General features: G+C 32.9%; 1 protein-coding gene across 1 annotated transcript; it reads right to left on the bottom strand.

The window, feature by feature from the left end:
* Positions 1-9,114: 9,114 nt before the first annotated feature.
* On the bottom strand, positions 9,115-12,014 carry LOC108452269 (labd-13Z-ene-9,15,16-triol synthase, chloroplastic-like). The gene is made up of 2 exons (XM_017750041.2): positions 10,952-12,014; positions 9,115-9,808 (listed from the first exon to the last, which is right to left on the bottom strand). The coding sequence occupies exons 1-2, from the start codon at positions 11,912-11,914 to the stop codon at positions 9,182-9,184; spliced, it is 1,590 nt and encodes a 529-aa protein (XP_017605530.1). The 5' UTR covers positions 11,915-12,014; the 3' UTR covers positions 9,115-9,181.
* Positions 12,015-13,277: the final 1,263 nt, after the last annotated feature.

Here is a 13,277-nt window from a genome sequence, read left to right as displayed (position 1 = left end):
CTTCTGCCTTGTTATTATCTTCGATTTTAACGTACAATTTCAACTGATTAATTTTGAACCTTTTTTTTTTGTAGAGAAAAATAACACTCCTATTAGCTAGGAATGAATAAAAACAGTGTTTCCTTTATATAAGGAATCATAAGTTTCCTTTTCTAGTAGTCGTATAACATACTGTGGTGAAATTGGGAATAGAACTACTTGGTTTAGCTTTCCTATTGTCGCCTTTGCCAAATAATCAGCTACCTTGTTACTTCCTCGCAATACATGCCTAAACTTCACTTTTCAATCCTTATTACACCATTCATGAATTAACCAGACTTCTGCAATGTTACTAATTGATGCAAACCCATTACAGATAGTATCTATAAGCATTACATTGTCACAATTAATCTCAACCTGTTTATAACCCTTCAACCAAGCCCGTTTCATCCCTTCAACAATCACTTGTACTTCAGTCCTAAATATCTCATCTATCCCTGTTACCATATTAAAACCCGTCAACCACTCTCCATCTGAATTTCGCACAGCTCCTCCAATCGCTACTTTGGTGTTGTTTTTTGAAATAGAACCATCAACGTTAATCTTGACCCAACCTGAATCGGGACGCTGCCATCTTTGTTTAGTTTTAGAAGAGTAAGCCAAATGAACCATCTTGTCACTATACCCACAAGACTTTGTCCAAGCAAGAGTCGATGCAATGAGTTTATGACTACTGCTACTAGCATTTTTAAAAATTAAGGGACATTGCGATTTTTCCAAATGAACCAAGTCACTATTGAAAAGAAGGTCAACCATTCACCACCATTAACATTAAACATCCCTTTATTCATGATATTCCAGTGTATCCATTCCCCAATATGAAAGTTGAAAAAAACATTCCAAGCATTCTTAGGTAATAAGGACTTCCACACCAATTGGGCAAAATCACAATCTCTCATAGCATGGATCGCTGATTCAATTGACTTGCCATACTGTTCACAAAAAGGACAAAAGACATATCTCTTCGTGCGCGCTCCTCATTTGTCAAAATATTATTTCGAACAAGCATCCACAAGAAAGTCCTAACTCTTTGAGGAATTTTTATTTTCCAAATGTCTTCATCATCCCCGAGCTTATTAGATGAGATGGGGCAACAAAAATATTTGTATGACTCATGCATAGAAATTTTCTCAACAGCCATCCACTTCTAAGAGAGATGATCTGCTCTTGACTCCCTTAGAGGAGGGTTGCAAGTTTGTATTCAGTTAACCACCTCTCTAGGGAGGACTGTTAAGAGCCAAGTGGAATTCTATTCCCCTTCCGCATTTATTACATCACAAATGTGAATGGTTTCATCAAGAGTGCCACTACCATTGAAATGGAATTTTAGAGGCCCTAAATCATGTAGCCAGACATCATTCTAGAAATTAACCATTCATCTATCATGAATTATCAAAACGAGCCCCTTCTTCACTTCACTCCAAACATTTGTAATGGATTGCCAGATGTAGGAACAATTACTGCGATGCAAATCCCTAAAAATGATCCTATGAATATTATATTTGTTCCTAAGAATCCTTACCCATAGTGCATCCGTATTAGTCACCAAATTAAAGCCTAGTTTTAAAAGAAATAACATGTTCTAGTCATACAATCGCTGAATATCAAGACCGCCTTTATCAACTGGTCTACAAACATCACTCCAACTTACTAGAGCCACCTTTCTCCTTTCATTATTAGAACCCCAGAGGAAATTCCGAGCAATCTTTTCAATCTCCTTACAAATCATAATTGGAATTCGGGCCATTGTCATAAAATAATTTGGGATTGACAAAAGAACCGACTTCACTAAAGTGAGCATTCCAGCAAAAGATAGCTTACAAGCATCCTATCCATTTAAACGATTTCGAATTTTATCCAACACAAAGGAGAATGTAGTCCTTCCAACCCTACAATGAAAGAGAGGCATGCTAAGATATTTTCCCAAATCCTCCACTCTAGAAAAACCCAAATTGGCAAGTTGCTTGAGAAAAATATGTGTCTTTTGCCTATTAACTTTATGGCCAGAAAACCAACAGAATCTATCCAACACTTGTCTAAGGCATTCTATTCCTTGTACCGTTACTCTACCAAAAAGTAAAAGATCATCAGCAAAAAAAAAGCTAAGAGATACTCAGGCCTTGGCGTGAAAGCATAATTGGTTCCCAAACCCCCTCTTCAATCGATGTCTTAATTAGATGCCCCAGATGTTCCATGCCAAGAACAAACAAATAGGGAGATAAAGGATCCCCTTGTCTCACACCTTTAGATGGGATAAAATCTTCTGAGAGAGTTCCATTCTAGAGCAGTTGCAATGAAGATAATGAGATGCAGTGCATAATAGTTCTCACAAAAGCTGTGTAATGACAACTTAAAATTGACTAATCGTGAATGAGATGATATATTTTGTTGATATAAAATTGAAATTACGGTGGTTTACGATGATTTTAAAAGATGGAAAGTAATAGATGATTATGGGTGACCGAAATTTAAGTTTTTATAATAAATAGAATTTGAGAGAAGGAAGAAAAGTATGTTAAATATAACTCCTATTTTCAGTCAAATTTGAGAAATAATATTTCAGTTAAACTCTGTTTACTTGTTTCAATCAAACATTGATTAGTTTAGATTATTTTATTATTATTTGACTTATGAATTTAACCTATAAATACGCTCTTTTACAACCTTAGAATTCATAGCCATTAGAGATTAGAACTCATAACACATTTAGAGAATTTTGTGTTTACGTTTTGTAGGTTCTTTATTTTCGGGTTTTCGGGGTTTAGTTTTTATCTCTATCTTTTGTACTCTTCTTTCTTTTGCCATTATAGTAAAACTATCTTTGCCCGTGATTTTTTATCCTCTTTGGAGGGGTTTTTCCACGTTAAATTTGTGTGTTCAATTTCTCAATTTATTTCGCTATTTTCTTGTTTATTGTTTAGTCAGGTCGAAATCCTATCAAGTGGTATCAGAGCTAGTTCAATTTTCATAAATCAGCCTGTTCAGAGATGGCAGCAACAAGATTTGAAATTGAGAAGTTCGATGGTGAGACAAATTTCAATCTGTGGCAAGTTCAGATGATGGCAATTCTAGTTCAATCTAGTTTGAAAAAGGTTGTTACTGGGAAAAAGCCTGAGAATCTAAATAAAATAGAATGGGAAGAGCTTAATGAAAAGGCTTTGTCTGCAATCCAGTTGTGTCTCTCGAAACACGGTATTGCAAGGGTATTGATTGAGAAGACCTCATCCGCCTTGTGGAAAAGGTTAGAAACTATTTATGCAACTAAGTCTCTGGCTAATCCTTTAGTGTTGAAACAACGTCTATTTATGTTTCGCATGAACGAAGGTGAGCCTCTTAGAGATCACATCAGTCAATTTATTACTCTTTTAAATGATTTAAAGAATGTTAAGGTTCATATTGACGATGAAGATCAGGCTATGCTATTATTATGCTCTTTACCCCCTTAGTACAAATCTTTCAGGGAGACCTTGATTTATGGCAGAGACAAACTATTGTTCGAAGATGTGAAGGGTCATTTGTTGAGTAGAGACAAACTCGACAATGAGCTTCATTTGGATAGCAAGACAGATAGGCAAGCTTTCGTTTTGCTAGCATCAAACAAATAAGATAAAAGGTGTCGTTATTGTAAAAAGTTAGGTCACACCAAAGTAGATTGTTATAAACTGCGAAATAAAAAAGCTGCTGATAGTAACGAGGAAGATGTAGCTGGTGCTAATTTGGCCGATGAAAATGGTGATGATTTTTTGTTAGTGTCAATAAGCGATAACACCAAGCTCACGTCTGAGTGGATCCTAGATTCAGGATGTTCTTTCCACATGTGTCCCAATAAAGAATGGTTCTCCACATACAGTTCGATTGAAGGTGGAGTTGTACGCATGGGAAACGATTCATCTAGTAAGGTAATTGGTATTGGTACTGTTAAAATTAAGATGCACGATGAGACGATTAGGACACTCTCAGATGTCAGGTATGTACCTGATTTACGAAAGAATCTCATCTCCTTAAGCATTTTAGACTTGAAATGATGCAAAATCAATATCGAGTCGAGCAGCATTAAAGTATCTTGTGGAGCTCTGGTTTTGTTAAAAGGTAAAAAAATTGGTAGTCTTTATATTCTAGAAGGTTCTATAGTGACCGGTGAAATCGGACGTCCCTCGTCTGTTACGGAGTTGAAGTCAACTTGTTTGGAGCGGAGTCAACTTAGTCATAGGAGGGAAAAATGTATGACCGTTTCTTTGAAGAGAGGTTCTCTTTTGGATGCAGGTTTTGAAAAGTTAGGGCATTTTGTTCGTGAAAATCAGACCCGGGTTAGTTTTGATTTGGCAGTGTACAAGTCGAAGGCTAGAAGTCTTCCAGTTTCTAAGCACAAATTCAACCCAGTTAATTCCCTGCATAGTTCAAGATAGACTCGTGGCGGGCTTTGGCAAAGATGGCGTTGTGGAAATATGAGTCAAGGTGGAGATTTGTTAAATATGACTCATATTTTCAGTCAAATTTGAGAAATAATATTTCAGTTAAACTCTGTTTACTTGTTTCGATCAAACACTGATTAGTTTAGATTATTTTATTATTATTTGACTTATGAATTTAGCCTATAAATAGGCTCTTTTACAACCTTAGAATACATACCCATTAGAGATTAGAACTCATAACACATTTAGAGAATTTTGTGTTTACATTTTTTGGGTTCTTTGTTTTCGGGGTTTAGTTTTTATCTCCATCTTTTGTACTCTTCGTTCTTTGGCCATTATAGTAAAATTATCTTTGCCCGTGGTTTTTTATCCTCTTTGGAGGGGTTTTTTCACGTTAAATTTGTGTGTTCAATTTCTCAATTTATTCCGCTATTTTCTTGTTCGTTGCTTAATCGGGTCGAAATCCTAAGAAAGTAGTTGGGAGTGTGAGTGTAGAAAGAGATCCATGTTCTTTGGTATCTGTGGGTCTTAAAAAGGGGTGTCTTTGTTCATTCCCAAAGCACCACGTGTCATTTCGATATTAGTTTCGTACTCCTTAGAATCTAGTCTACCTATTGGTATCTTGTCCGCGTAGATACGGAATACCGTGTCAAAACAATGGATAAATATGATGTAAAGGTGGCAACTATTTTATCCATGTAAAGCCTTGCGAGGTCTTGGCCTTATAGGTGCACTTAGCTCGCACAATAATTCTTAGTTTGATATATTGACTTGCAAGGTTGGTAGGACATGGTGTTAGCTTGCGAGATGTACAAATAACACATATTATCAAAAATAAATTATTTATATTTTATTTTAAAATTTTAATAAACATACACATTACCAAAACAAAAAATCATCACATTTAAAAATTGATAACACATCTTGAATGGCAACTTCAAAAAAAAAGTCATAAGTTCATGTCACTGTATGTTTGATGCCAAAACTTACCTCTTAAAAAATTGGTGGGAAACTTTTTTGTAATGCCTCGGCAAAATTGTGATGATAAAAATCAATACTAATGTAAATTTTTATTAGTGATGAATTATTATCTTCTTTAAAAGATTTTTTTGAAAAAAAATTATGATTAATAGGCTTTGCTCACGAGAATGTGATTCATTGTATTTATGATACATAAAAGGTGACATTATTTTTTGTCACAAAAATTAATTTAACGTGGTTAACAAAGTAATTTGTTACTCTTTATTATTTTCTTATATTTTATATGACCACATAGATTTGTGTCACTTAATTTTTAGTGCCAAAAATTATCACCAAAAATCGGTGGGAAAACTATTTTAGTGGCATTTTATTTTTATTTGACATTTTATTTTTGTCACTAGTTCAAAAATTTATAAAGCAGTTTTAAATGTGTTGTTTTATGATGAAATTTATAATCTAGCACCATTATCATAAATATATTTTATCATCGATACTTTTAGCTTATCATTATTATGAAGAAAATATAGTGACACTCATTAGTGTCACTAAAAGTGTATTATTAATGATAATTAAACTACCTTCCAAAAATTTAACTTTAATTACATATATCCATGGGGTGGGGTGAATTTATTTTTTCTTTTGAGAACTTTCTATGCTATTTAGATAAATATCATGGCAAATTTAAGTGTCTATGTTTGGAATTTTGTGTTGAATAATTTTGGATATTTCTTCAAGTTGGTGTATTTCATGTAAAATTTATTTGGGTTTTTAATGTTTGATTTGCTAACTATTTATGTGAAAATTGATGTTGTAATTTAGAAAAGGGAAAAAGAGAGCTGGGGAGACATTTACAAAGCTCTATAGTTGGCATTTTGCTCATAAGGAGATGTGCATTTTAATGGTGAGCCTTGATGAAGCTGTTAAAACTATTATTTTATATAAGCTTAAGCTCGACAAAATCGTCACCACAATCCAAATCATTGGTGAGTGAACGTCAAGAATTCACTTTTCCCATTGAACTTGTAGTAGGTAATTTCATTAAATTCAATGGCTAGCTTGTTATCAATTATCAAGCGTGAATTGATGAAATCATATAATTATATATTTAAATCTGTTGCCGATTGAGTGTTAATTCGATTGGTATGAGAATTGTTGCCAATGCAAGAGGACATGGGTTCGAGTGCGTTAAAATGCACATTATGTTCTTATTTATAAGTTGAGAGGTGTTATGGGTAGTTCTAGACACCGTGTAAAAAAAAAACAGATATGATCAAAACCTATAACAAGTATATCCCATACTTTTTTTACTTATTAGATCTTGACTTGATCATGGGCTTGGACAAAAAAGGCCTGTTTTCTAAACAAACCTGGCCTTGGTTAAGGTTTTTTGGCCCAACTTGGCCCGAATTTGCAAAAAAAAAATTGCTGCCTTTTGCTTCTATTTTGGTGTCGTTTCGCTATTATACCACTACTATTTTGTTATGATTGTTTGGATATTGTATAACTCTTATTTTATTGTTAATTTTGTTACTATTTTTGAGGTTTTTGCTTGTTAAGTTGCAGATATCTTAGTGTGTTTTTAAATTTATTTTCAATTTGTTGAGAAACATTTATTTTAATGTTTTTATGTATTTGATGTATTATATTTTTAAATTTATTTTATATAAAAATAATAATATAAAAAAATTAATATGAGCAAGCTAGGTTGGGCTCAGATTTTAGCACTTTTATCCGGACTAAATTTAAACAAAATTTTAAACCTATTCTTTTAGTCGAATTTGGGCCTAAAATTTTATTGAGGCTAGACCATAATTACCTCAAATTAGACCATGATTATAAATTGAGACTGTTCAAATTTCTGTTATTAAAGAGCATTTGAAGGCTCATATTTAAGATTTTATCATATATTAGAAGCGAAATACATAATACTATTTGGTTAGTCTTTTTATGGCTCATAATCTTCGAATTTATGCAAATGATAAAGTTGGAAATTTTTACATGAAAAAGGTAATAAAATAGGAAAATCTTTGGAAATTAATTATATTGAAGGTAGCAAGCAAAGTCTCGTTTTGATTTGTCATCAGACTGCTTTCTTCACCGGTTTTAAATATTTGATGATGATGGAAGACTAAAATATTAGATGCCATTACTAGGTGACAGGTCATCTCTGTTCACTCCATTGCTCCATGTCATTTCATTTCACTTTTTTACTCCATATCATTTCAAATATTTACATCAGTAAAAAGAAAAACATAAAATCTTAAATAATAGCCTAACAAATTTAAAAGGGTAGACATAAAATTAATTTTATTAATGTTAGGTCGAGTCCGAAATTAGGCAATAAGTGGAGTTGATAGGTTATTCTTGTCTAAGATAAACATCAAAGGTGGTGAATCTAACCCTTTAAACACATCTCTACTTTAGCATGCTTACTACTCGGTCTGCAGCATTGTTAGCGTCTCTTCTTATCTTTTAGATTAAAAAGTTGTTCACCTGATTTTTCAAAGTATTTAGAATCAGTTTACACTTTTTTTCAGAATTTTTTTTAATTTTAGAAAAAGACAATAAGAGAATCAATTTCTAGAAGCACATTCTCCCGTATGTTTTTAACAGCAAATTCAACCCCTTTAGTGACCGTCATAGCTTCAACAACCTAGCCTCTACAACCTAGCCTCATCCTCTATCACCCTCTCAGTTGCTCCATCAAGAACCATTCCTCTACAATCTCTACAAATGACACCTACATCAGCTTTACCATTTTTAACATCGAATGCCCCATTCACAGTTAATCTTAATCCATCCTTCAGTTTACAATAGAAAATTAACCATAACTAGTCTTTGTTTATAATCGAGATATAAAAAGTAAAAAAAAAAAAGTCTGGGACATAGACAACAAATTAGCTCATGAATAGAACACTAATCTGCTGAAACAAGTTGAAATATAATGAAACAAATTGGTCTATTTTTTTTCAAAGTACTTTGGGGAGTTGGAAGCCTTTGCTCAACTAGCCATCCCACTAGCGAACCATAAAACTACTCATCTTTATGATAAAACATAAGAAGATTTAAATATGTAATTATATCAATTCATTAATTTAGGCTTGATGATAGATAATCAACTGGACATTGAATATGAAATTACTTACTACAAGTCCATTGGGGAATGTGAATTTGCCATACACTTACCAATGGTTTAGATTGTGGTGAACATTTTACCGTGCTTACGTTTGTATAAAATAATGACTTTTGAAATATCCCAAAATTTTCAATGTCTTTATACATTACTATTCCGGAAATTGAACAGAAAATTCTCAGAAAAAAGTTTTGATTAATTATTGATTCAAGGTAAGATATTAGAGGATTTATTATTGAGAAATGATAAAAGTGATAAGGGATTTTAGTGGGATTGTGTCAAAAAAGTGAAATTAGTGGTGAAGCGAATATGAAAACTATTATAACGGTATTTTGGTCATTGCTTAGGTTTTTTAGAATTTTGAATCACGAGTGATTATGAGAAAAATTGCAAAGCATTAGATTTAATTTTGAGCATGTATTGTCGATTGAGTCTTAACTCGATTGATATGGGCATTGTTGCTAATGCAGGAGAATGTAGGTTTGAATGTGCTGAAGCATATTATCCTCCTATTTTTAATAGCACCTCATGAATCAAAATTGAAAAAAGTTGTTAGATTTAAAAATTAAATGTTGATTTAATATTTTTTCTTTTGAAACATATTTTAATCACATATTTATTCGTATTGCATAAAATTAGATAAACGCGCAACGGGCACAACAAGAAGCGGCTCCGCCTTCGACAACACCAATTGTAGCTTCTCTTTTACATCAGGTTTTCTCCCATTTGGCAATTCCCATTCGAAACAATGCAACAATGTCGCCAAAATCTGCATCATAATTTTCTCTGCCAATGGAATCCCAACACAAATCCTTCTCCCAGATCCAAACGGGAAAAAATGGAAACTATTTCCTGTATAATTCCTTTTCTCAGTGTCTTTCAAGAACCTCTCTGGCTCGAATCGAAGAGGGTCTTTCCAGAACTCAGCGTCCCTTTGTATTGCCCACACATTGAAGAAAATATTGGAATTTTTAGGGATGGTGTAACCAGCTACGACTGTGGTCTCGCTTGACATGTGCGGAAATAACAAGGGAGCCGGTGGGTGAATTCGAAACGTTTCTTTCACCACTGCTTCTAAGTAGAGCAAGCGAGGAAGATGGGACTCTTCAACGCTGGTTTGGTCCCCAATTATTGCATCCAATTCCTCGGTGACTCTTTGTAGTTTATTTGGGTGCCGTAGTAATTCCGTCATCGCCCATTCCATTGTTGTAGATGTTGTGTCTGTACTGCCAATTATCATATCCTATACCCACAATTAGAAAAATTTAATTAAAACTAAGAAAAATTTAATTAAAACTGAATTAATCGATCAAATTGAGATAGTTTTAATTAACTTTTATTTTGATTAGAGGATTCAATTAAAGTATACCAGGATGGTTTCACCCAACTAGGTTTTCGGTTATTTATTTATTGACTAATTTATAGAGTAAAAATTTAAAGGTTATAATATGTTTCAAATTTTTGTACTCTTTGTATATTTAGAATTTAGTATACATACATTTTTAGGATTTAGTCCTAATTTTGAATTAAAAATTCAGATCCAATTATTTACACTACTAAAATTATTCATTAAAGTTAATGTAATGTTTTTTAATGTAATGTTTAAAAAACAATACCCACTCAATATCCATATTTTTAAAAATGTCATTTTAATGAACCCAAATTTAATAAGAGTATTTTAACAAGATCAACACTTCTTAAAAGTCACATCAATATTTTAATCAAAATAAAATATTTAAACCAACTAATGACATTATAAAATTTAAGATATCAAATTAGGTCAAAATCAAAATATAGAGATTAAATTTCAAATCTTAATTAAGTGTAGGATCAAAATTAAAATTTAATAATCTCAAAAAAAAAGAACAAAGAACAAAGAAGAAGTAGGACTAACTAAAATTTAACTATTATATTAAAAAGTACAGCAATGGACAGGTGTTATATAAGAAAAGGTTTAGTCTTCTTTTGATATTTTTCATATTTGTTTTACAATTTATATTGAAGTAAAGTCCTCCTTTTATATACAGTACTATAAATTAGATAGGTTAATTGTTTGTTTTTAATCATTAGCACCTTTAGTATTTTCATTTAAATTTTATTAACCTAAGGGTTTTTTTTCGTCAATTATTATCACATCATATTGATATAACAACACTCTACTTAACATTTTTTATTTAAAAATGATGTTAAGTGTTATCGGTGTTAAATTTAAATTTGAATTTTAAAATTTAAAAATAAATTCTTAAATTTTTAAAAATAAAAACATATAAATTAAATTTTAAATTTACAAAAACTAGAAAGACTTTTGATATATTATTGTAAATTTAAAATCTTGGTAAATTTAGAATTTAATCCATGATATTTCAAAATTCAATCCCCTACTTACCAGCAGCAAAGCCTTTATTTCCTTGATGGATATTGAAGTTTTGGCATCTCCTCTTTGGTTTAGTTCCAACAATTGCTGCAAAAAATCCTTGCTGCCCGCCATTTTTGGTCCCTCTCCGAGCTTCGTTCGCTGCTCTATCACCGATTCAAAAAACCCATAAAACCACGACATATGCTTCTTGGTTTTGGATTCAATTCCTTGCAAATCCAATGGCTTCAGCACCGGGAAAATATCAGAAACGTTGGGTTCTCCGAACAACCCCACAAATTCCTCTACTCGATCCTTAAATTCAAGCCCAAGCTTCGCTTCTTCTCCGTTCAACGAACCACCCCATAGCATGCTGATTGTAACGCTCAGCATTGTTAAAAATATTTGTTCGCTGAGGTTGATGGGTAACCCAATTTTCCCAAGGATATTCTTCACCGTATGCCGGATCTCTCGTCGTCGAAACTCGTAGCAGGAATCGAGGCCTTCTTTGCTCATTATTTCTCGCACGACGAGCTTACGCAGCTTGTGTAATCCTGGGCCATTGGGTCTCCACAGGATATCGAGTCCGCCGTAGGTTCCGGTCACGGCCGCCGCCGGAACATCGCGGTTGGCGAAGATGGCGTCGTGGTCTTTGAGGATTTGTTTGGCGATTGATGGTGAGCTTATGATGACGTAAACTTTTCTTCCCAACTGAAGCTTGATGATAGGGCCATGGATTTTGGATTGTTTGGTTACATACTGGAGGAAATCGGGTTTGATGAAAAGGAGGTGGCCGAGTATTGGCAAGCCTGGCGGGCCTGGCGGCAGCGGCGGAGGCTTGGTTTTGATGATGAATTTCTTAACCAACCGTGAGAAATAGATAATTACTAGCGTCGCCACAGCGAGAGTGGCTGCCACTTCGGTAATAGTGAACGCAGCAAGTCCGTCGCGGCCGGGCAACCAGCTATTGCTGACCTTAACGTAGAAGTTGGACATTGGTGGGTACTCTTGTTCGAATAGAAAAAAAGGCAAGAGGAAACGGAGGACTTAGGCTCCCTATACACGCCAAATAATAATAGGAGGTATACTCGATATATAACACTAAACCAATCTAATAATTTATGTATTTATGTTATTTTCGTATTAAATTAATACATTAATAATATTTATTATTAGTTATTTTTTCATAATTTTTTGTATAAATAAAGTATCTTATCTTTTCGTATTATGTCGACTATAATTTAAACAAATGTCAGCTTGGATATTATGTGAAGTAGGAGGCGGCACCAAAGGAGTAGACAGAAGCATTGGTCCCTCTTGGTTTACCAAATTACTTGTTTAGGCCTTCATGTTTTGGTAAATTTTAATTAATAAGAGAGTAAATTTTTGTTTCCCAAAATAAATATCAAGTTTAGCTTCGGTCCCTATTATAATTTTTTTGTTTGAAATATATTTAAAATGTGTGAATTAAATTAAATATATATATCTATTATATGGAAAAATTGTGAGAGCTGTATATAATTTTTAATATATAAGATGTTAATTATTCATAAAAAAATTGTCACGTATTAAATATTTGATAAACGTATCTATATGTTTGAGTGTAAAATTGGTAAAATGTGGAAATTATTATGTTATAGTGGCGGTCTCTTTAAACTGTTGACCAAAAGAAAAGTGGAAAACACTGAGTGGTGACTTTGATTAAGCCATTATTCTTTTAAATTATTTAATTCTAATAATCAAATTTCAATTTCCTATAATTTCATATACCGGAAAAAGAAGTGTCAAATATTAGCTGAATTACATATAAATGCTGATTTTTTTTTTTGAGAAATTAGGTTGAAAATTTTAAAATCTATCGATTAATATTCTTTTCGAGAGAGAAAGGAAAATGTATTCTGTAGGACACATTTTCAGGCCAATGATAACAAATCCCTCAACAGTCACAATTCCAATGACTATAGGATACCAACAGTCATATTTTTTCCTATATAAACCCCTTCAAACCTCATTCTTTTCAACTCAATTCTAAATTCTCACTTTTTGATTCTCAATTTTTTTTATTCTAAATTGTCAATTCTTGATTTTTTTTATTCAAAATTCTCAATTCTTAAAGTTTTTTAAAAATTTTTCTTTGAACCCTTCGATTTTATTTTAGTCCTTGAAGTTGTAATCGAGGGGCAAAATTGATTAATGTATTGCCATTGATAACGGTTCCGTAGTGTCTTGGTATGAGCTTTGCAGCAATGATGTGAATCCACCACACAGCCGTGTGGTCAGACTTTTTGCTTCTTGATCTGGCGTGGAATTTGGAGGATATGGTGTAATCAAGCTCAGGCCACCTTCATCCTTTTTGACG

Source organism: Gossypium arboreum, chromosome 10 (genome assembly GCF_025698485.1).
Source record: "Gossypium arboreum isolate Shixiya-1 chromosome 10, ASM2569848v2, whole genome shotgun sequence".
NCBI lineage: Eukaryota > Viridiplantae > Streptophyta > Magnoliopsida > Malvales > Malvaceae > Gossypium > Gossypium arboreum.
This window is presented reverse-complemented; position numbering and strand designations above follow the sequence as displayed.

What these genes read in the sequence shown, in the direction of transcription:
- LOC108452269 (XM_017750041.2), bottom strand. Translation starts at nt 11,914, where the DNA reads ATGTCCAACTTCTACGTTAAGGTCAGCAATAGCTGGTTGCCCGGCCGC. An exon ending in AAATAAAGGCTTTGCTGCTG is followed by an intron (nt 9,809 to 10,951) that starts GTAAGTAGGGGA and finishes TTGTGGGTATAG; the next exon opens with GATATGATAATTGGCAGTAC.